The 23237-nt window shown below is 61.4% G+C and overlaps 1 protein-coding gene across 1 annotated transcript; it reads right to left on the bottom strand.

The window, feature by feature from the left end:
• Window positions 1-1348: 1348 nt before the first annotated feature.
• Window positions 1349-22251, bottom strand: SYNPO (synaptopodin). The gene is made up of 7 exons (XM_059483919.1): window positions 22200-22251; window positions 16886-16990; window positions 14417-14512; window positions 13662-13690; window positions 11605-11914; window positions 3495-5431; window positions 1349-2288 (listed from the first exon to the last, which is right to left on the bottom strand). Exons 1-7 carry the CDS (start codon window positions 22249-22251, stop codon window positions 1521-1523), a joined length of 3297 nt encoding a protein of 1098 aa, XP_059339902.1. The 3' UTR covers window positions 1349-1520.
• Between the last annotated feature and the right edge of the window lie 986 nt (window positions 22252-23237).

The following is a 23237-nucleotide window of genomic DNA, read 5'->3' as shown; positions in this document are numbered from 1 at the left end:
GGGGCGGAGCAGGGCTGTGACCCTTGGGGACTGCGATGCCATCACCCCGGCGTGGAGCAGGTCTGACTCACAGGGATGAGGATGCCACAATCCTGGCATGGAGCAGGGCTCTGAGCATTGGGGACCAGGACGCCACAACCCAGCGTGAAGCAGGGCTCACCCACATGGATGTAGACTCTGTCACCTAGCACGGAGCAGGGCTGACCCCTGGGGACATGTGGCAGCAGCAGGAGGTGGCAGTGTGCCATTTGTGCCCAGGCCACCTGGGGGACAGATCAGAGCCAGCCTGGGTGGAATAACGGAGGTTTATTTCAGAACTGGGTATACAGCGGTGTGGTGAAGGCAGGCTGTGCTGGCTGCTGCAGCCAGGGGGGGAGATGTGTCCTGGGAATGGGGACTGTGCTCCAGGAGGGGCTGCTGCAGTGTGGAGGTGCTCCAGGGATCAGGGATGGCTTCAGCAGTGTGTCCTGGGGGAAGGGAAGGGGTGATGGGCTCTGTGAACAGGAATATGCCAGAGCCCTGGCGGCCCAAACACAGCCTCCTCTCCAGGGCTGGCCCCGAGGTGTGGGGACGCTGACATCCTCAGAATCGCCTTCTGTGCCAACACCTCCTTCAAACCCTCTGCAACTTCTACCATTTCCTTCAGCTCCTCCAGTTCCCCACCTGCCCTGGCTGTCACAGCACCCGTTGGTTCCTGTGTGTGCCTCCATCCATGGGAGTGGGGATGTGGTGAACTTGGATAGGGGAACAGTGACAGGTACACGGTGGGGCTGTCCCTCTTGGTCTGGGCAGGGCGGGAGGGCACCTGTAAACAGTCCCCTTAACATGGCAATAAATAACTTTGGCTCTTTTTGGTCTCTAAGGAAAGAAGGATTTGGGAGAATTTCTTTGAGAAGGAGTCAAAAGTTTAAAAAAAAGGCAATGAAGAACTTGTGGGCTGTAACTAAAAACTAAGTTTTCCTCTCCAAAATCTGGTTTTAATTGACACCAGCCAAATCTGGAGGCTGGGAGAGCCTGCTCATGGCATCCAATCGATGCAGCCCACCCTCAGCAGATGTGCCCCCCCCTCCAAAGGGAAGCAGAGCTGCAGTGACACTGCGGGATAACACCTGGGAGCTGGGGACAAGGGCTCACGGGGCACCACCCAGCCCATCCCATGCTGGCTGTGCGGGATGGGGCTGGCAGGCAGGCAGGGACGGGCCGGCTCCCCCCTCTGCTCCTGCCTGCTGAGCACGCAGTCCTGCCCCGAAAGGTTAGCGTCTAAAAATAGAGCGGGGCCATGGGACGGCGGGCGGCCGGGAGGCACCTGACCCCGCTGGCACACAGAGGGGTCGTGGCAGCTCCGAAGGGACATTGGTTTTGGGGAGACACTGTTTTTTGGGGAGACACTGTTTTTTGGGGGGACACTGTTTTATGGGGACCTCAGCCCCGGGGATTGGTGTGTTCCCGGTGGGGATGAGCGGGGGCATCACCCGGGCTGACGGGTGCAGGGAGAGGGTTTTTTGGCGGGGCTGGCTGGTCTAGGAGGTGCAGGGAGCCCCTGAGGGCAGAGCCCCCGTCTTCAGCCTCAGGCTGCTGCTCCAGCCCCGCGGACAGAGGTTGAAGCTGTGGATTCCCGGGCTCTTGGTCCCCGAGTCTTCGGAGTCGAGGGAGACGTCCGAGTCCGTCGGGGACCGGGAGGTGCCGCGCTTGGCCGGGGAGCGCCCGCCCACCACGGGGGATGGCAGGGGGCTCTTGGGGACGGGGGACAGCCGGGCCACGGGGCAGGGAGAGGCGCTGGACGGCGGCAGGAGCCCGCGCCCCTCGGCCCAGGCGGCCCGGGGGATCCCGGGGGAGGCGCAGGGCTGGGGGCTGCCGGCCCGCGGCGATCGCAGGGGGCTCCTGTGGGTGGGCGAGGGGCTGCCCAGGCTGCCCAGCGCGCTGCCCGCTGCCTGCAGCGCCGGCGCTCTCGGCCCCAGCCGGGGCGATTGGGGCAGGCTGGGGGGCCCGGCGGGGATGGGGGTGAAGGGCCGGGAGCTCTCCAGCCCCAGCGCTTTGGGAGAGGAGCTCTTCCTGCGGGCGGCGTTGATGATGTTCCTGGCCAGCCGCGCTTGCATCTGCCGGCTGGCGCGGGGCTCCGCGTCCTGCCGCAGCGGGGACAGCGACCGCTCGCTCCACGGAGGGGACGTGGGGGGCCCCTCGTCCAGCTCGGGCACCGAGGCCGGGCTGGCCCAGCCGTCCAGGCTGCCCGGGCGCCGCGCCAGCCGGGGCGTCCAGGTGGGCGATGCAGGGAGGGACGAGCGCCTGTCCTGGAGAGGGACAGAGAACGGGTTAGTGACTCGGGGTTACGCGGGGACAGAGCAGTGGGACAGTGCCAGGAGGGTGACGAGGGAAGATTCATGCTGGCACAGCCTCACAGGAGCTGGGGATGTCTCCTCGTGCATTGCACCCCTGCAAGTTCTCCCCAAAACACATTTGATCCTGCACCCCCTCGCCCACCAAGGAGATGAGGGCAGGCTGAGCCCGCCGTTAATCAACCTTGCCCAGAATATGTCCCAGGACCTGTCATTACCTGCAGCTTCCTAAAGGCTCCCTGTGGGGGATGCTCGGAGCCCCCCTGCACTGCCCCAGGATCCATCACCCAGCACTGCTCCCCAGGCGGCAGGAAAGAGAACAGCCAGGTGTGACAGCGCAGAGAGTGTATTCAGAAAGGGGGAAAAGAAAAATGCAGGAGAAGTCAAGCACAGTCAAAAGGCAACTTGGCACCAGGGGGAAAGTGGCAGGAGGACATGGGCAGGGGCACAGCTGGATGACAAACCTTGGGCTGAGCATCACCCAGCAACCCTGCCCTCAGCACCCTCCTCATCCCAGCCGTGCCACACTGAGCCCAGGTGGGGACAGGGACCCCACAGGGACTCTGGGCTCAGTGACACTGGGCTCTGCCATTCCCCAAGGGATGCAGTTCTTCCTCCACAGTGAGGAAGCAAACGAGGACAGATCCTGAAGGAGCAACAGAAGAGCCAGCAGCAGGCACAGTGAGGCAGAAAGGCAGTGTGTCCCTTCCAGGTTTGCTTTGGTTGAGCTGAGAAGAGCCCAGAACAGAGGAGATGTGGAGGAGCAGGCAGAGCTCTGAGAGTGGAAAAGCCAGAGGTGAGGAAAGGAGGGAGCCAGAGGTGAGATGCTCCATAACAGTTTCCAGGAGAGAGAAGAGCAAGAGCAGCAGGATTCTTTGGGAATCCTGCACCTCTGTGCCCAGTTCCTGCTGCCTCCCCGAGACTCCTCAGCTCCTCTTTCACAGGGGCTCAGCAGCGCTTGTCACCCACTGTCCCAGCGCTGCAGCCTCACATCACAACCACTTTTCTATTTTCTTTTCTGCCCCCTCCCCACAACTTTTTTTCGTGGTTGGTTTGGCTTTTGGCTCTCCCATGAGCAGCTAGTTCGGGAGGACTTAGCCTAGCACCGCTGTGATTTTCTCTCTGCCACCACTACTTGTAGTACAAGGAAGGTTTCCACACCTGCGGCTCGATGCCGGCGTTCCTGGTGGAGTAGGAGGGCCGGGGTGCCTGGAACCCCGCCTTGGCCCGCGGCGGCAGCAGGCGGCAGGGCGAGGCCAGCAGCGCCTCGGCCGGGGCTGCAGGGCTGGCTCGGCTCTCCTGGGCCAGGGGCAGAGCCCCGGCAGCGCTGGGGAAGGGGCTGGCACTGCTCTGGCCGGCGCTGGGCACCACGGGGGGATGCCAAACCGGGGAAGGAGGCAGCGGAGAGGCCGGGCAGGAGGCTTGCTGGGTACAGGGGTAGGAGTCGGGAAGAGAGGGTCTGGGTGGAGGCACCTCCTGGGGCAGGGACCTTGCTGGCCCCTTGGATGGGGAGAGGATGAAGAGAGAAGACTGGAGCTGGTAAGGCTGGTGCCTGGAGATCTCCAGCTCCTTCTGGGACACCTCGCTCTCCATGAGGTTGTTGCCATACAGTGATGCAGGAGGGGTTTTGGAGGGCCTGCAGGGACTCTTGGAGGGGCGTCTGGAGACCATGGGTGACAGGTAGGCATTGTTGTCATACTTCCAGGAGGGAGGCAGGGACATGGTGGGCGATGGCGACCGCAGCAGCTCGGGCTGGGAGGGGGCCTCAATGATGAACTTCTCCATCCTGGACTGTCGGCGGGCAAAGAGCTCGGCCCCCTTCCCTCTCGCCTCAGTGAGGATGTGGCTGGGTTGTGGCTTCTTCTTGGGCTGGATGGTGGGAGACTTGAGGCAGGAGGACCACGCTGGAGCATCCTCAGCTGGTGGGAGGTGCTGCACACCCCTGGCTGTGCTGTTGGGGACAAAGTTCGAAGCTTCAGCCCCGAGGGCAAAGGGCTCATCCTCGGCACTGGGCTCCCCCTGCTCCTTCTGCTTCTTCCTGCTGTCTGCACTCTGGACCAGGTCCAGCAGGTCGGGGTTGGGGCTCAGCTTTGGCTTCTCCAAGAAGGTGAACATGGACTTTCTGCTGCCTCTGCGTGCAGCCGACTCCTCCAGGATCCCAGTTTTGGGCAGGGGGTTTGGTCCGCTCACCCCGCAGCCCAGGAGGGGATCTGGCAGCACCTTCTGCTCCTGGCTGGGGTACAGGGCCGAGTAGGCAGGGGGGGAGCGGACACGGGTGAGGGGTGGGGGGCTGCTGAGGGTCTCTGCATAGGTTGGTGGTGGGGGCAGCTCGGGGGCAGGGGGCTCCTCGGCCGGCTGGGCACTGGCAGGGGATGCCTGGGTGCCGAAGGGTCTGGCTGTCCTGTTCTTCACGGGCTTGGGCTTGGCCAGGGTGAGATGGATCTCGTAGTACTGCCGGCCCTGTGTCCCATTCTGCTGCTGCCCTCCTGGGGGTGCCATCCCTGTGGCTGTCCCCGCTGGCGCGCTGGGCACCTCGCTGGGCACCTCAGCAGGCATCTCAGCAGGAACTTCACCGGGCACTTTGCCGTTCTTCCCCTCCTCGGGGCTCTGTGGCAGGACAAAAGCCGCCGTCTTCGGCCCCGCAGGGGCTGCTGCATTTCCGAGCCCCTCCACCCCTCTCTCCATCCCGCTGGCCGCCTGCTCCTGCACGCCGTTGGTGGCGGCCGCTGCCATGTTCTCCTTCAGGTAAACGCTGAGTGGCACCTGCTGGGCTTCGGCAGGAAGCTCCTGGCACGGGGAGGCATTTGCCAGCATCCCTTCTCCAGGATTGCCGGGCTGGCCAGGCTCTGGTTTCATGCCCTGGCCCTGGCTGTGCTCCATGGCTCCTTGGCGAGGCCGGGGCTCAGGGGGGCTCAGGGCCTGCCCCCCGCCATGCCCGGCCCCCGTGAGCCCCTCGACGCGCTGCCGGCGCCGGTGGAACAGCAGCACGCCCTTGGAGCTGGGCCCGGGCGCCGTGGTGAGCTGGGCCGCGATCCTCTGGCTCCGCGCCTTTGCCTCCTTCAGCTCCTTCTCCGAGAGGCTGGCGCTGCGGGAGAGACCTGGGCACAGAGGAGAGGGGCATTAGGGCTCTCAGAGGGAATGTGGGGTGGAATCATCCCTCCCAGGACTGGCAGCCTTTCCTCCACGTATCCCCCAGCATCCCTACTCCTTCCCTATCAGGGGAGATGCACCGGGGCTGGGATACACGGTCCGGGGACAACGGGGACCCAGCACAGCCATCACAGAGATGCTGGGGCAGATGGGAAGGCCCAGGGAACACCCAGTGACACTCAGGACCTTCCCACCATCCCAGCCCGTGTTTCGGCTGGGCTCTGCGCACCCACTGCGCTGACCACATGGGAAAGGAATTTCTCGGAGCGGGTCTCGGGTTGCAGCTCACATGGCTTCGACCCCGGCTCACAGAGGAAGGGCAGAGGCCAGGGGGTGTCCCCCGGCCCCTCGCCCCGAATCCCGGCATGCTCAGCCCCGAGCGGGCAGGACACAAACCCGGGGAGATGCCAGCAAGGCCGGTGGGCAGCCCTGGTGGGAGAATAATGTGTGAAGCGACACGAGATGGCAGCAGCCGACAGAGGCTGTGCAGATCCTGCCCAGCCGGACACAGGCACGGACACAGCGAGGAGCCAGGCTCACACCTCGGGACTCAATACAAGCTCTAAAAGCGATGTGCTAAAAGCCTGGCCCGAGCCAGCCCGGTGCCGCCGGGCTTCTCCTGTGCCGGACAAAGGTCAGGGCACCAGCCCTTCCCTGAGACCGAGAGGATGTGGAGCTGCCGGGAATGCATTTTCTCAGCGTGAGCCATTTCCTATGAGCTTGCCCCCCCGAAAGCGTCCGTGGGAAGGGCAGCGTCCCCCACCCTGCCGAGGCACTGCTGGGCACAGACACCATCGGCATCAGCCCCGCACGCAGCAAGGGGGCAGCCCCTCTCCAAAGGCACTGCCAGGAGGGCTCTGACGGTGCCTCTGCTCTGCTCTGGCCCCAGCAGGGATGTGGGTGGCCAAGGCAGCCCGCTCCCAGCCCTGCTCTTCTTTCCTTCCCATCCCTTCCCTTCTCGTCTTCCCTTCCTTCATGTGTTCCTCATTTTCTTGCCTTCTGTGCTGCTTGGGACTCTTCCAGGATATTTTCAGCAGTGGCTCAGCCTACCAGCGAGGGAAAGGGATGGATGACTAAGCCAATTCCTTCCAGCAAGCCCACGGTTAGCAGGAGGGCTGCTGGAAACCGGGCAACTCCTGTTCCTCACCCTTCATCCCTCCTGCTTCCCTCAGCACCCGGCAAGTCCTTGCACACAGCTCAGGTGTGCAGGATGAAGCCCTCGGGAGGGTTTTATCTGGGCAGGGGGCAGAGATGCCAGTGGAAACTCTCCTGGAGACGTCGGCAGCGGTGTCGCCGGCGGTCAGAGTCCCCCGTTCGCGCCCAGCATTGTTTTATGCCCCATTTCTGTTTGCTTTGGCGGCCGCACAGAGCGGGGCCGCTGCTTCCTCCGGCCGGGCTGCCTGGAGGGCGGCCAGCACCGCGGCTCCGCTCCGCGGGGTCACCCTCGCCGCCTTTATCTCCGAAGCGGAGCCGAACCGCGGCCAAGGAGCCGTTGAGAAAGCAGCCACAGGCTCCAGATGTCTGCGGGCTCCGTGCTCCGAGCGGAGCATCCATCCCCGCTCCCTCCTCAGGCGGCCGGGGCTGCCTCAGAAGCCGAGCTCTCGGCGGAGCCATTTCGCAGCCTCTTGCTCTTGCTACTGCCTTTTAGCAGCGAACGAGGGGCCCTGGGGGATCTCCTCCGTGCTGGAGGGATGACTCAGCTCTCGGCCAGCCCGTTCCCGCTTGCACTAGCCGCCAGATACGCTCCCACGTAGCCGGGACCGACACCGGGATTTGCCCGCCGGGGTTTTGCCCCTGGGTGTCTCCATGGCTTTGCTCCGGGCCAGGGTGTGCTGCAGGGTGGGCTCTGACAGCTAAAATCCCCACCTGCGATCCATTTCCATCCACACCCATCCCCTCCAGTCTCCCAGCAGCCCCCTGCCCACCCAGCACTGGTCATCCCAGGGCTGTACCACCTGGATCCACTGGAAATGAATCCCTCAGGATACCTCTGGGGATGCTGGGGGTAAGAATTGCTCTTCACATCCGATTTTTATGACACAGATGAAGAGCACTGAAGCCTCTGGCAGTCCAGAGGAAATTGCTGCAGCCTGAGCCATGGGATGAGGTTATTCACCCTTTATCCATGTGCCATGGTGTCTGGAGGGATTCTGTCACCTGGGGCAGCTTCTACACCACATATCCCCTCCCAGCCACAGGGAACATTCCTTCATCCTTCCCTGCCATCTCCTGCCAGCTGGCAGCCCTGGGTGGGCTCAGGATGGTCCTTTTCCCCAGCCCCAGGCAGGAAGGAGGGAGCTGAATGCACTGAGAATGTCCAGGTGCCGGGGAGGAGAAGGAAAAGGGCTGTGGGGCTGAAGACAGCCAAAGCCATGCAGGAAGGAGGAGAAAGTAAAAAGATTACATGTGTCCAAGGGCACTGGGAACTGGTTTCCACCCATTACCCTGAGCCCAGTCCAAATTCCAACAGGTGACAGCTCTTCCTTCCTTCCTTCCTTCCTTCCTTCCTTCCTTCCTTCCTTCCTTCCTTCCTTCCTTCCTTCCTTCCTTCCTTCCTTCCTTCCTTCCTTCCTTCCTTCCTTCCTTCCTTCCGACACTTCCTTCCGACACTTCCTTCCGACACTTCCTTCCGACACTTCCTTCCGACACTTCCTTCCTTCCGACACTTCCTTCCTTCCGACACTTCCTTCCGACACTTCCTTCCTTCCTTCCTTCCTTCCTTCCTTCCTTCCTTCCTTCCTTCCTTCCTTCCTTCCTTCCTTCCTTCCTTCCTTCCTTCCTTCCTTCCTTCCTTCCTTCCGACACTTCCTTCCGACACTTCCTTCCGACACTTCCTTCCGACACTTCCTTCCGACACTTCCTTCCGACACTTCCTTCCTTCCGACACTTCCTTCCTTCCGACACTTCCTTCCGACACTTCCTTCCGACACTTCCTTCCGACACTTCCTTCCGACACTTCCTTCCTTCCTTCCTTCCTTCCTTCCTTCCTTCCTTCCTTCCTTCCTTCCTTCCTTCCTTCCGACACTTCCTTCCGACACTTCCTTCCGACACTTCCTTCCGACACTTCCTTCCGACACTTCCTTCCGACACTTCCTTCCGACACTTCCTTCCGACACTTCCTTCCTTCCGACACTTCCTTCCTTCCCACACCATACAGCAGCTTGCCATGCCACAGTCCCTTGGGCAGGAAACATCTCCCCTCTCCAAAGATCCCATTTTTTCCAAGCCAATGAGCCCCACCAGCCCTCTCCACTGCCTTGTGCCCTCCCTGGGTCTCTCTGTGGTCCAGGGATGCTGCAGGAGGTGCCCCCTGTGCATCCTGTGCCCCATGGAAGTGCCAGAGTCCTGGCACACAGAGCAGCCCCAGGTGCTATTGTGGTTTAACACACTCCAGCTCTGGCCACAGGAGCCTATAGATCTCTATCTATAGATTTACAGATCTCTATCTATAGATTTATAGACCTTTATCTGTAGATTTATAGATCTCTATCTATAGATTTACATAGGCACTTGCTCTTTAGGTTTTCCATTGCTCCAGGGGTGATTTCCTGGTGAACATCCCCCGAGTGCAGGGCTTAACAGCTTCTCTCTGAGCTGTCAGTCACCCTCCCCACAGCATGTGCAGTGCTCTCTCCTCCAGAGAGAGGATGACGAAGGTGATGAAAGGCATTTTTGTTACTCTCACTTCCTGGACAGATGGGGGGAAAAAATTCCTTCCATCTCAGCTTTCCATGCAAAGGATGGATCCCCCTGAAGGGTGCTAAAGCAGGATGTCTGAAGTGCAGCCAGGAAAGGCTGGAATCACCATCTGACCCCAAATGGAGGTGAAGGATGTTTCAGACATGGCTGGTGACCCGTCCTGCCCTAAGGTGGACTCCAAGAGCTGAAATGGGATGAAGATCTGGCCTTAAATTGCAGCTTCACTGAACTGACAAATTCAGTGAAAGCTGATGATCCTGACATGGCTGGGGTGCCGCAGGAAGGAAAAAGTGACTTGGGAGCTGTGCCTGGTGAGAAGTCCTTGTTTGAAGAAGACAAGAGGTACCCAAGCATTAATGGGACCTGCAGGGTGTCACAGGTGAAATATCAGAGTCAGAGCTGGCAGGTGACTCCAAAGTCTCCATTTTGGGCTCTGTCCCTGGCCTGCCCAAGTGTGGATGCTCAGCCACCCTGGTGCTGCTGCCCAGCTTGGCCGTGCTCAGGGTGTCCTACCAGACCACCCCCTGACACAGCACCCACCATCCACAACCAGCAGGCACTTTTCCCCATTTCCAAACATTTCTTGGACTTCTGTGGTCAACCCAAACGGGGCCTGTTGCTGGCAAAATCCCACTGGCAAAACCAAGACAAACCCCATTTCCAGAGGGACGCGCTCTGTGCCACCTGACACCAACCCCAGTGCACATCCACAGCCAGGCTGGGGAGAGGAGATGCAGTGTTTTCACCCAAACATTGAGGACTTTGGCCACTGAGGAAATGTAAGCAGGTTTTTTGGCAGAGCAGCAAGCTGGCCCCTTGCCCCAGCTACAGCTGTGCAGGATTTTTTGCAACGCGTACCAACTCACCCACATTTCAGTCTGTGCACACATTCCCCTCCAGCTCCCAGTTATCCCAAATAATCTGCAGCTAGGAAAACACAGAGGGTAGCACAGACAGGCAGCTGAGCTAGCTAGAAACGGATATGATTCAAACATACGGACAGAAGGATGACAATTTTCTGCCTCATTCCCAGCTTCCAGCCCTCCTATGCCCCAGATACAAAACCTCCATGAAGTTCTCATCCCTGCTGGCCCTGCAGCACCAAAAAGATCCAGCTCAAGTGGTGGGTGCTGTGGTGGGATCAGCCTCTCCTGCCTGGCAGACGCTCTGTGCTGGGCCTCTCCACACGGGCGCCTGTGCCAGTGACAAAATGTGGCACAGCGAGAGAATTCGTTGCGCTTGCAAGTTCTGCCTGTGCTCTGTTTGCAGGGGCTTTGCTGGATTTGGAGCTGTTTGCGTCCCCAGCCCTGGCTGGCACTCAGCACCCAAATCCTGCTGAAATGGCCCCACAGGCTCCAAGCAGCAAGTGCTGGGGCACCCAATTCCCACACAGGGGAGGGGAAGGGGTGGTGGGGATTGAGTGGGGGCTGCCTGCCCCTGCCCATCCCCAGGAACTGGGGGATGCAGTGAGCAGCCCCAGCCCTAAATGTGTCCACAGTGGGCAAGAAGAAGCTGTTGCCACCACATAGTTGGAGACAGCACCTTGCCCAGCTGGCTAAAATCAAGCTTTTATCTTGGAAAAGCTGCCCAGACAGCCCTGCCATCCATCCACCCCGAGGGCAGCAGAACCAGCCCGTCCCACGGGTACCACGGGTGCTCCATCCATCCCGCCTGGGAAATGCCTCCCAGCACCGTTGTGCCCAAAGCCTCTGGAGCTCTCTGTGACCCATCCCGGGCTGCGAGGTCCGGGGCAGCCCCGCCGGGCCGGTGCCCCGAGAAGGTCAAACGGCTCCGAGTGTCCCTGCGGGGTGGGCAGAGCGGGGAGGGCGGCGGAACGCAACGGGGCCTTTGCCTGTCCCTTGCACAACCCGTAAGGGATCCATCCTGCTGGCTGCCAAGCCCAGGGCCAGCCTCGTGTCCCCAGCATGGGTGGCACGGCCAGGGGAGGTCACGTCCCTGCCGCAGGGCACAGGGGACATCGCCTGGGAAGGAGTTCTGTGGAGCTGCGAGGTGCCACCCTGCGAGCCCCCAGGGAGGACCCCCAGGTCCCTCCACGTCCCCGCCTGTGTCCTCGCCGTGCCTCCCACACCCCCATCGGACACTCGGGTGCCGGCGCAGGGAAGCGACACCTGCCCCGCTCATTCCTGGGCACAAACCCCGCTGAGCCCCGGCTGGGTGCGCCCAGCGCCCACCCTTCGCCCACCACGGCACCCACGGGACACCCGGGCATGCACTCCCGTCCCCCCCGTGCGCCCCGGACCCCTGAGCACCCCCTGCTCACTGCCACCCCCCGGACACCCCCAGACCCCGACAGCCCCGCTGCGTGCCCGCACAGCCTCCCTGCCCCGTCCCTTCTGCAGTGCCACCCCCCGCCCGGAGCCCCCCGGTCCGTGCCCCCCGCACCCCTCCAGCCCCGCCGTACCCGCGGTGCCGGGTGCCGGTGCCGCCTCCCCGCGCAGCCCGACTGCACCGGCGAGGAGGCGGCGGGCAGGAAAGTTGCGGCAGCTCCGCCCTCGGAGCGGGCCCGGGGGGGCGGCGGGCGGGGGCCGGCCCGGGGGGTGGCGGGTCCCGCCGGCACTGCCCCTGCCCCTGCCCGCCCCGACAGACCGACAGACCGACAGACCGACCGGACGGGACGGGTCCCCCCGCCCGGCCACTCTGGCAGCCGCCCCGCCGCCCCCGATGCTCCTGCTCCGCTGCTTCTCGGCCCGTCTGGGTCTGCCCTGAGCCCGCTGTGAGGGCAGAGGGAGAAGCCTGGGCATCCCCTTCCCCAGCCTGGGCATCCCCTAACCCAGCCTGGGCATCCTCTAACCCAGCCTGGGCATCCCCTTACCCAGCTTCCCACATCCCCTTCCCACTCCGGGGCATCTCCTGATCCCATCCTGGTGCATCCCTCTCTCCCAGCCCTGCACATTCCCTATAACCGTCCTGAGCATCCTCTCACCCATCCCAGGACACTCCCTTTCCCAGCCCCTCACCCTTTTTCCCTCCTTCCCCCCACAGCACCTCCCGTTTCAGACCCTGCTGGATGTGTGGATCTTCCCCCTCCCGCAGGTTCCCTCAGTGCTAAAGTTCTGAAGCACTTGGAGGGAGGCAAAAATCCAGAGACAAAAATCCAGCCCGGGTGTCACTGCCCTGGGGACCTGCTGGGAACAGCCCTCAATCCCCTCTGCCAGGGCTGGGCTGCTCCCAAGGGAACAACAGAGGATCCCTGGGGAGGCAGCATCACCTCCACCACCCCTCTGGGGCTGCAGAGTGAGACCGGCCTCACCCCCTTGCCATGCCTGTCCACACCTCAGGATGAGCTCTTGGCTCGATTTTTTGCCTTTCTAATTTCCTTTCTTCCTGCCCCTCTGTGCTTTTTTGTGCTTTCCTGGTTTTTTGAGGGAGCCTGGCGCTGGCTCTGCAGCCCCCAGGGAGTGAAACCTTCCGTTTATTTGCACACCAGACAGAGAAACCAGTCGTGCCTCCTGCATGTCCCATGCTCTGCCTCTTCCCGGGGCTCCTGTGCTCCCCAGGCTGCCCTGAGAGGTGCCAACCAGCCCGGGCTGCCGTGCTGGATGTGTGAGAGCAGCCAGCCTGGCCCTGGGCTGCTGGATGGGGACCAAAGGGGCGCCTGGGACCCGCCTGGGTGGCTCCACACAGCTCCAGGTGGGGCTCCCAGGGCCAGCCTGCACCACTGTGGGTGTGGATGGATGTTCCCTCTTCTCCTGAAGAGGCTGGAAGAGGTGGGGAGGTCCTGCACCCCATGGCAGCTAAAGAGAAGAGCAGCAAGCCCCTGACACCACCCAGGGATGCTCCTGCTGCAGGAACAGCCCCAGTGCCACTTGTGAGGGCTCCTGCCCTTCCCTCTCACCTGCACTGATCCAAAGCTCTCTCCCCCAAACCTGGAGGCTTTTGGCAAGGTCCCTGCTGCCAGGACCCTCGGGGACATCCTGCCTGCAGGCTCTGGAAAGTCTGACGGGTCCTGCAGGCACTGGCTGCTGGTGATCTCACTTGGAGGGGGAGGAAACGGGACAGACAAACTCTTTCCAACAAACCTGTTGAGTTACTTTAAAATTCCAGGCTGGCAGCAAAAGCGCTGGATGGCTGCATGGATTAGGAAAATGCTGAGCCTGGACAGAGTCAGGCCTGACCTTTCCCCACCACAGATCTGCCATCCCGGAGCAGTGAGAAATGGGAAGACTATTTGGGTCCATCTGGTTTGTGTGCTGAGCCCTGAAACACGATGCTGCTGGGGCAGCTGGGAGCCAAAGGGCTTGGCTGAGCTTCCCAGCCCGTTCCCATCCAGGAGCTGCTGTTTTGGAGGATCCCTGACCCTGCAGAAAGGCAGGGAGTGGGTTCTGGACACTGGGTTTGTGTCAAGCACCCCCAGTCAGTCCCACCCAGCCCTGGGGGCTGCCTGGGGGCTCTGAGCTGAGCAGCAGCATCCCAAAATGCCACCCCCCCCCCCCCCCCCCAATGGGGACAGGGACACACCTGGCACGGTGTGGCAGCTGAGATAACAGCTGGGCAGGAGCAAAATAGAAATCAGGGTGGAAGAGGGGTTTAAAAATGGGTCCAGTGCCTGTAAGAGGATGGGTGCTGTGGGAGCATCTCCCACAGGGACGTGGGGCATCCAAGGCATGGAGCAGCCACAGGAACCCTGGGCATGAGCCTGTAGTGGTGTCACTGTGGCTGAAGGGACACTCATGGAGGGAGGAATGGCTGTGGCACGGGCTGTGAAGTGAGGAGATGGCAGAGAGCATTGTAGGAACCAAGCGCCTGAAATGAAGTGCTTGGTATTTAAACCAGGGGCTGACAGAAATGGCCCAAAGCCATGTGAGGAACACTTGGCCATCCCAAATCGATGGAGGAGAGGTGTCCCTGTCCCAGACAGTGCCACAGGAGCTGCTCCTGATCTCTCTTGGGCAGGATCCCACCCAGTCCCATGGCCAGGGTGAGGGCTGGGAGCTCCATCCTGGCCCTGCCCCACTGAGGGATGGGCTGAGCTCCTGGGGACAGTGGGAACCCGCCCGCTGCCTTCCCACCCCCCTCCCGAGAAAAGCCACAGATTCCTCCTTATTTGTAAGGCCAAAGAGATCATCTCAAGCTAAATTAGTCCCAGCAGCTCTGCTGGAAGCCTGAGACCTCAAACCCAGGGAAAGTCCTGCCCTGGGAAGAGCTGGGTGTTCTCACCAGGAGCACAGCAGTGCCTTTCCAGGGGGACAGTGGCCAAAGGGGGTTTCTCTTACCTGTTTTCCTTGGCTCAAAGTCAGGGTTGATGAGGACCCGTTGGATCTTCACCACTTTCCACTCCTGGCTGGGATTCTCTGCTGTGGGGGGCAGCTCTGGGGCAGAGCCAGGGCACTTTGGGGGGGCTGCAGGCTCCTCTGCCAAGGCCAGGCTGCTGCCATTCACTGGGGGCCGTGGTGCCTCCCCATTGAGCCCCCTGAGGTCCCTCTGGCAGCTCCCACTGGATTTCCCTCCCAGCAGTGCCATCTGTGCCTCCTGCTCGCCTGGCTCGGAGGCTGGAGCGTCCCAGAGCCGAGGGCAGCTCTGCCCCCCTCTGCTGCCCCTGTCCCCCCCAGTGTCCCCCCTGGCTGTCCCTCGGACACAGGGGCGCTGCTCAGCCTCGCCAGGCACGGGGCAGCCGGGCTGGGCGTGGAGGCAGAAGTGCTGCAGCCTTGTCCTCAGCATCTTTCTTCACTGATTGCCCTCACTGGCACTCCACAGGCTCTGCATGGCCAGGGGGGTGGATGGATCCCCCCTCAGAGCAGGGGCAACATGAGGGAGGGCAGCCACTGCTCCTGCAGGAAGATCAGGCACGGCGCCACAGGAGCAGGTGGGTTTTGGAGACCCAGATGTGTCCAGGGCAGGCAGGCCAGCAGGGAGGATTTTGCAGGAATTTCTCTTTTCCAGGCAGAGGACCAGCATCCAAAGACCTGTGTGAAGGGAAGGAAGAGTGTTGAGGATGCTGATTTCCTATGACCATGGAGCAGCTCCCAGCACACCCAACCCAACTCCAGCTCCAGCACCACTTCCCATGAGGAAGAACCCCCTGAGATGCAATTTGGAAATGCCCCAACCCCACCACCATATCCACCACCCCAGCACCATCCATCCATCCATCCATCCATCCATCCATCCATCCATCCATCCATCCATCCATCCATCCATCCATCCTCACCCCGGGGACAGCCCCCTGTGCCCTGCTCCCCCTGCTTTGCCAGCCCAGAGGTGGCTGTGGCACCCCTGTCAGTGCTCAGCCCTGGGGCACCACTGCTCTGCAGCTGGGAGTGCCCAGCCAGGCACCAAAGCCCTGAGGATGTTGCTCAGGGTTATCAGGAACAAAAAAGGGAAAATTTCCAGCACACATTAAACTGTGTTTAACCATTGAGTGACTCATGCGGAGCCAGGACCAGCGCAGACAGACACACTTCCCTCCTGCCAGGCACAAATCCTGCTGGGATGACGGAGCCAAGCACCAGCACAGATGAGTTATCGGCTGGGACAGGGGGATGTCATCTCTCCCAGGGCAGGATATGGGTTGCAGTGTACGGAAATTCCTGTGAGTCCTCTCACACAGCATCACCCAGCCCTGCTCACGGCAAGGCTGGTCCTGGGGAGCACCTCCTGGGAGATGCACAGCACCCAGGGCACGTGGAGCATGATGGATTTCCCAAACTAGCAGCCAGCTGGGAGGAAAAGAGGTTCCTGCTCATCCCACACCCCTCCCTGAGTTATTGTGAGGTTTCTCAGTGAAATAAGAAAAAGCACCAATATCACAGGTTAAGCTCTGGCAAGAATACACCCTGCAGCTTCCTCGAGGCTCACGCAGCTTCTCTGCAAAACTTTTCCTGTCCTTAGCAAGGTTATTTTGGAAAAGAAAGCAGATTAGAAAGCAGGCGCTCGGGCATTTCCCAAACACAAGGCTGCATTTTTTGGAGAACGCCCAAAGGAAATCTTCTGCCCTTTTTGAATTCCTTCCTCTCTGCTGCAATTATTCAGCACAGATTTGCAAAGAGAACCTGAGGAGAAAATGTCAATGTTTCTCTCTGAAAAGAAATTTCACTCTCCTCTTTACGTAATTTGGGGGATCAATAGTTGCAGGAAGCCACCCACATCTTTCCTTAGAAACATGGCAAGTTGTTGGAGCTGGAGAGAGCCAGTTTATCTCAAATGAGGACAAAGAAAAAGTTCCCCAAAATAGCCCCAGCCCGGCGTGGGTGGGCAGAGAACCTCTCAGGGTGGGTCTGCATCTCCCCACTCCCATTTCCTCACCCTATCCCTGGGGAGCAGGATTCTGGGGCAGCACAATCATGTCCATCCAATCCAGAGCTGCCTTGACAGTTTGCTGGGAGGGCTGGAACTCCCTGAAAGCTTCTTCCAGAGCTTCCCTTCCATGTGAGAGCACCTTCCATGCACAGGCATCTCCTGGGAGTGACACCCACAGCCCCAGGGCCCCCCAGGCAAACCCTTCCTGCTGAGACCCGAGCTGTGGTGTTCCCTGAGGACACTCTCAGAACCAGGCATCTGCTGCCCCTCTGGGGGCTAAGCTGGGGCTGGCACAGAGGTGGGCAATGGTGGCAGAGCTATGGAGAGCAGCCTCCTTCCCCCAGGACACAGCTCCTGGGCTCTACCAGCAGCACAGCAGGGGAATATTTATGAGTGCCACGGATCTCGAGCGGAAGCTGCTGGGCTGATCCTGCCTGTTGGAATACCAGCCAGGTAGGATGTGTGTAAATGCCTCGGGTGCATCACTGTGCTGGCAATAACAGGCAGCAACAGCAGCCACAGCCTCAAAGCCAGGCTGAGATAGCCCCCACCTGCAAACAAAGGCTGTAAAGAGGGGTGAGGGTCATTCCAGACAGCATTTCAGGGGTGCAGCTCCAGAGGACACCCAAAAAGAGCAGCAGTGCCCAGCTCAGAGTCCCAAGAGGCAGCTGCTCACTGTGTCCATCTGAGAGGCTCCTCAAGATTCCTGATGGCAGCAAGTCCCTACGAGCAAAATGGTGCTGGGGAGGGAGTAACAACAATAACAACAACAAAAAATCCTTCAATTCACAAAGTGTTGAAATCTGGCAGCGAGGAGATCTTTTGCTCGACTTCTCTTCCTGCCCACTCGCTGGCGAGTGATGCACGGCCCCCCCACCTGCCTTTCTCACACCCTGTCACCCTCCCCCCCCCCAGCTATTGAAAAAAGGAAAACTAAAGTTAACTTTCCACGTCCCACACAAATATTTTTGGCAGGCGTTGCTGGCATTCAGGCTGCTGAGCCCGGGGGAGACGGGGTCTGCTCAGAGCCTTTGTTTCCATCTGCTCCCGGCACCCGGCTGGGGGTCTGGGCTGCTCTGTCCCAGACGCAGCGCAGGGACAGGAGGTGGCACAGCTGTAAAAAACGGGCGACACCTCCAGGACAGCCCTGGGGACCGTGAGTGACCCAGCCACGGGAGTGCCATGAAATGGGGGGCAGATTCACACCCAAACTTTGGCCCTGTTCCCGCTTCCCCGTGTTGCTCTCAGCCACATCCCTGCCCCTCGCTGGGCTTTCATCACCATGAAACGAGCCGGGGAGGGCTGTGAAGCCGCCCCAGCCCCGCGGGGCTCTCGGGTTTCCCGGGTCAGGCAGCGGGTCGCTGTCACTCAGGCTGGAGACCCTGCTGCCCAGACTTGCAGTCCCCAGCTCCAGTCACAAGATCGGCGCGGTCCCTTTCCAAAATAGCCCAGCTGCAATGAATACATCTGGGGAGCTTTACACCTCCCCTGTGCCAGCAGCTGAGTGTCCCCTCGGGGGAGCTGGGCACCTTCCTCCTCCACGTGGCACCTTCCTCCCGTGGCCCTTTCCCTCCGGAGAGGGGCGGCCGCATCCCGGGGGCAGCCCCACATCGCTGTCAGGGAGCGCTGCCCTCTCAGCTGACACCGGAGCCACCTCGGGTGTCACCAGCAGCGTTTGGCTGCCCCGTGCACAGCCACGCTCCGTCTGCTGCAATCCAATATCCCCCCGGCTCCCTGGATACCTGGCCAGGAGGGCTGAGCTGTGTGCTGGGGCAGGGCACAGCCGAGCAGCCTGTGTCCCCTGCACAAGGTGCCACTGCTGAACCCTGCAGGTGTCACCTGTGCCACCCCAGCATCCTTCCACGGCAGAGCCAGGCTGCTCACTGCCCGAAGGGATGGCAGCAGGACAGACACAGCTGGGCTCTGCAGGATGGAGGGACAGAGGGAGGGAAGCCTTCTCTGGCAGGGTCCAGTGCCCAGGGAAGGGGCACAGGGAAAGAGGGATGGATGTGGTTGCCTCCCTCGGCAGGACAAGGGATGTCCCGTGAGGAGCAATGGCAGTGTGGACAGGGATGGCTCAGTCCTGGCTCAGGGCAGGCACGGCAGCGTGCTGGGGAAAACAGAACCCTTTTGCAGCGCTGATTTACTACCTGACGGAAACCGGGATGGAAAAAACAACATTCCTGAATTCCTGTCCCCGTGCAACCCCTGCGATGCGCAGCACCCCGGCCGGCCGGCGGGGACCGGGGCTGGGCAGGGGCTGGAACCGGGCTGGGCACGGGCTGGGCACGGGCTGGGCACGGGCTGGGCACGGGCTGGACACAGCTTGGACCCGGGCTGGGCACGGCTGCCGGTCCCTGCCCTGTGCCCGCACCCCGAGCCCGCAGCTGCTGCGGAGAGGCAGCAGGGGAATGCCAGGGATGGGCACGGGGGCTGCGGGCGTGATTCAGCGCTGAGAGAGGCAGGGAGGAGGAGGAGGAGGAGGATGACAGTGGCATCCCGGCCAGCTGGACCGTGTCTCCTCCCTGTGCGCCCCAGGCTGGGAGGAAGGGCTGGATGTGGGCAGAGCGCATCCCTCTGAGCTGCTGCACCGCTCCTCCAGCCCGGGGCTCGTCCCTCCGCCTTCAGGGGGACTGGAGCTCTCCCTGGGCAGGGCAGGGAGCAGGAAGGGGAGCAGGAAGGGGATGCTGCCCCTTGGAGGGCTGAAATGTGTTTGTACCCCGGCACAGCCAGCCCAGCCCGGCCCCAGAGGGTGTTTGCCCCACTCTGCCACCCCTGTTCCATGGGGGTTCTGGTCAGGTTTTGGTGCTCAGCACGCCCACTCCCCCGCTCCCACTGCTCAGCCCATGTTCCAGTCCCAGTCCCAATAAACCCTGATGCTCCACAGGGTTTGTATCCATCAAACATCGGTCTGTGCACTCCAGCCAAGCAGCACTGATCCTGTTCTGCCCTCCTGGCTGGGTTCAGCAGTGAGTCTTCCCCTCCCTGCCACCCCTGTGGGGCCCATCTGACCTGGGGGTCCCAACCAGGCCATCCTGGGAGCTGCCCATGTCCTGAGTGCATGACAGCCCCACGCAGGGCAAGTCCCAGCCTGTCCTGTCCTGCCCTGTGCTCAGCCTGAACCCTGATCCCAGCTCCAGCTGCTGCATTCCAGGCAGCGAGCACAGCCCCAGCCTGGCTCTCACAGCTGCCTCAAGCCCTTCTTCTCCTCAGTGCAGTTCTGGGGAGCAAAGCACTGGGTTTGCCATGTCCCACCAGGGAGTAAAGCCATGTCCCACCAGCTCAGCCTGATGCCAGCCCAAGGTGTCACCGGGGGGTGGCCATCCTCAGGGACCTCTCCTCTGCTGCTGTGGGACAGAGGGGGATCAGCTGGAGCCTCAGCAGATCACTACAGGGAGCCAGGGATGAAACTGCAGCTCAGCCTTTTCAAAGCTCAAATGGAATGTAAAAACCACAGAGGTCCAAGAGAGAAGATGAACTGAAAATCAAGCTCTGGTCAGCGTGGCACAGCTGTCCCAGGACTGGCACCACCACGGCTGCAGGGTGAGCTGGATTGGCAAGCCAGACTCTGGCAGCTTTTAGCTCCACACTTCCCTGTGTGCCCGGGGCAGCTCCCCCTCCTCACCCATCCTGCAGGAACATCCCAGCTCTCTGGCACAGCAGGTCCCACACCCAGATTTGCCCTCAGAGCTGCAGCAGCAGCAGCTGCCAGAGGGAGGGCAGGGAGGGAAGGGAAGGGAGGGCGGGCTGGCACAGCGGCGCCTTCACGCATTTCCCAGGCAATACCAAGCACATTTCCTGGGAGAGGAATGAGGGAACTCTCACTGAACAAAACCCTGCTCCTGGAGGAGAGCACTCTGGGGATGGGGTCACCCCTGCATATCAGATACCTGTTGATGGTTGTGCCAAAAACTGTGTTGGGTGGGAGGACAGGGCAGCCTCTGCAGTGGGGTTGGGGTTCACCCTGCAGTGGGGGTGGAACTCATCCCACAGCCCTGAGATGAGTGGGATGAACTTTCTGGCAGTGGAGTTACAGCTCATCCTGCAGCCTCAGTGGCCCCAGGGAGCTCAGCCTCAGCAGACACAAAGCACAAGACAGCAACCAAACCCCACAGGGGCTCGAAAATCCAGTTTAAACAACCTCTGAGCATTCAGGGCTGCCTGAGCTGGGACAGCCGAGTCTGAGCATCTCAGCTCCCCAGGCTCCCAACCAGGCTGCAGAACTTCCCAGGTAACCCTGGGGGCTGGCACAGCCACTGCTGGGTTGCACAGCCGTGTTTGACATTGTCACAGCCCTGCCTGGGTCCTCCTGGACAGATGAACCAGGGGCTGTGACCTGGGGCTGTCAGGATCAGGGCATGTGACATGCTAGTGCAGAGACCCAAGGTCAATAGCAGACCTGACAGCTCAGCCAAGGTTTGCTGAGCCCAGCAGCTCTGTCCTCCCCTCTGTGAACCCCTCACCATCACCTCCAGGCATCCCTGAAGCCCTAAAGCTCCCTGAAGAGCAGAACTGTGCTGCTAAGGAACAGGGAGCGCTCCCTGCTGCCTCCCAAACCTGCAGCCCGGGCCATGTCTCAGCCCCCAGCTCTGATCCCAGGGAGGCAGGATGGGAGCTGGGAGCAGAGATGGGTGCACACAGCCTGGGAGCTGCCAGGCCCAGGATAAAGGACATTTGAGCAGCACAGGGACAGAGTGCACACGAGTGCAGGGTTTGGCCCCTCTGAGCCCCACGGGTCTGTCCATGGGAAACAAAGAGCATCCCGGGGAAGGGAGTGTTTTCTTTCCAGACCAGGAAAGCAGCCAAACCCCAGCACATGCCCATTCCCAGGCCTTGGTCCCAGCAGCACAGCAGGCTGGTGGCCTTGGGACATGAGGTCCTTTCCCATTGACCTCCCCCAAGGCTGAGCCTGGCCAGCCCAGGCAAGGCAGGAGAGCAGCCCTGTGCTCCTGGGGGCTCTGGGGGTCCCTGAGGCCAGGGCAATGCCACCACCTCGCTGCTCAGAGGGGTCCCCCAGCATTTTGGGCTGCGGCTGTTGTGTGTGTGCTCAGCAGTCTGGCTCCCTTCTGGCAGAGCCGCTTGTGCAGTAGGAATAAACACGCCGAGGACACATCCAGGCCAGTGCAAACAGCCCCTGACCGAGCTGCTCTCTCCCAACACTCTGTTTTTCTTTCTCTGCTTTTCCTCTCATCTCTTAACCCCTTCAGGAGCCCGGGGGACCTGTGCCCAGCTGCCCGAGGAGCTGCTGGAGCCAAACCCCATGAAACCCTGGGATTCTGACCACAAGGAAGGGCTGGGACAGCAGTGAGCTTCCAGGGCTCCCCCCTGGGCTGGTTTTGCTGCCCTCAAGTCCCCTGGCTCTCGTTTCCCTCCCTCTTCTTCCTCCCCAACCTCCTTTCTGCCCTCCACAGCTCATCCTTTCCCCAACAGCTCCGGAGGATCCTGGGGGAAAGGGCTGCTCCCCCTTCCAGCTCCCAGTTCACCCAGCCAAGCACTGGGCGCTGGCAGGGGGGCACCTCACTCTGGGCAGGACAGAGGAGCCAGGAGCCACCCATGGTGAGGAAAGCACTCCGGGGAAGCAGAAAACCCCACAGGGTTCTCCGCTCTGTCGGGAGCCCTCTCCATCCTGGAGGCTGCCGTGTGACACCGCTCTGTCCCCAAGGTCACCGAGAGCCGTGCCCTGCCAGCATCCCGCTGGGATGGCCGCGGATGGGGGGCACCTCTGGTGAGCCCGGGGATGCTCGCTCTCGCCACGCTCACCTCTTTCTCCTCCCCTTGTCTCCCTGGGGAAGCGGAGCTGGCTGCTGTCCATGCGCTCGGGCCGAGCCCGGAGCGGGTCCCGTCCCGCTGCCCAGGAGCCGTGCCCGGAGCCGGGGCCGGAGCCGGGGCCGGAGCTGGGGCCGCAGCGCCCGGCTCTGCTCCTGCTCCTGCTCCTGCTCCTGCTCCTGCTCCTGCTCCTGCTCCTGCTCCTGCTCCGCTGCAGCCGCGCAGGGCAGCGAGAACGGGGGGAGAGGGGCGGGAGGAGGGGAGGGGGGAAATGAAACTTTAATAGCACAGAGCCCCTTTTGTTTCCCAGCATATGGGATATTTCATACATGCTGAAGGCATTAACCACCTATATTCTTCAAGCGCTGGCGGCGGCTGGGAGCGCAGCCCTGAGCTCAGCTCGGGGCACAGCGCCTGTCCTGGGGGGCTGCAGCAAGCAGCAAGCAGCCCCTCTGCCCTGGGACCCCCCCCAGGAATGGGGAGACCCTAAATTACAGCCTGGAGAACTGCTCTGCTCCACCAGGATCACCCCCTGCATGGTTTTGTCCGCCCAAAAGAGCAACCAAGCCCCCAGACTCGAAGCCAAGAAAGGGATGTCCCTTTCCCTGTTCTTTGGGCATGATGTGAAGTGGGAGAAACTAACCCAAACATCCCCAACATGAGACCCCAGACATCCCTCCTGTCCTGAGGACATGGCAGAGCCCAAAGGTCCCATGAGCTGTGGCTAACAGTGGCAGAGAGGGGCTGAGGAGGGCTGGTGTCATGTCCCCTCCCTGCTCAAATCCCAAGGACACAAAGACATCCCTGGGGCAGCAAGCAGGCAAGGTGCTGACAGGGAAGGAGTGGGAAATACCCGCATGGGATACCCTCCTCATGCTGTTTACCCATTTTCTCCCCTCTGTCCCCTTTTGTGGTGTCTGGGGACAGGCCATGGTGCCTGTAAAATGGGTAACACCATCTTTGCAAGTGGGGAAGGGACATCTCCAGGTCCTGAGCACGGACAGTGACTGCCACTGCCCCATGCATCAGCCC

Source organism: Ammospiza nelsoni, chromosome 16 (assembly GCF_027579445.1).
Source record: "Ammospiza nelsoni isolate bAmmNel1 chromosome 16, bAmmNel1.pri, whole genome shotgun sequence".
Taxonomy (NCBI): Eukaryota; Metazoa; Chordata; class Aves; order Passeriformes; family Passerellidae; genus Ammospiza; species Ammospiza nelsoni.
This window is presented reverse-complemented; position numbering and strand designations above follow the sequence as displayed.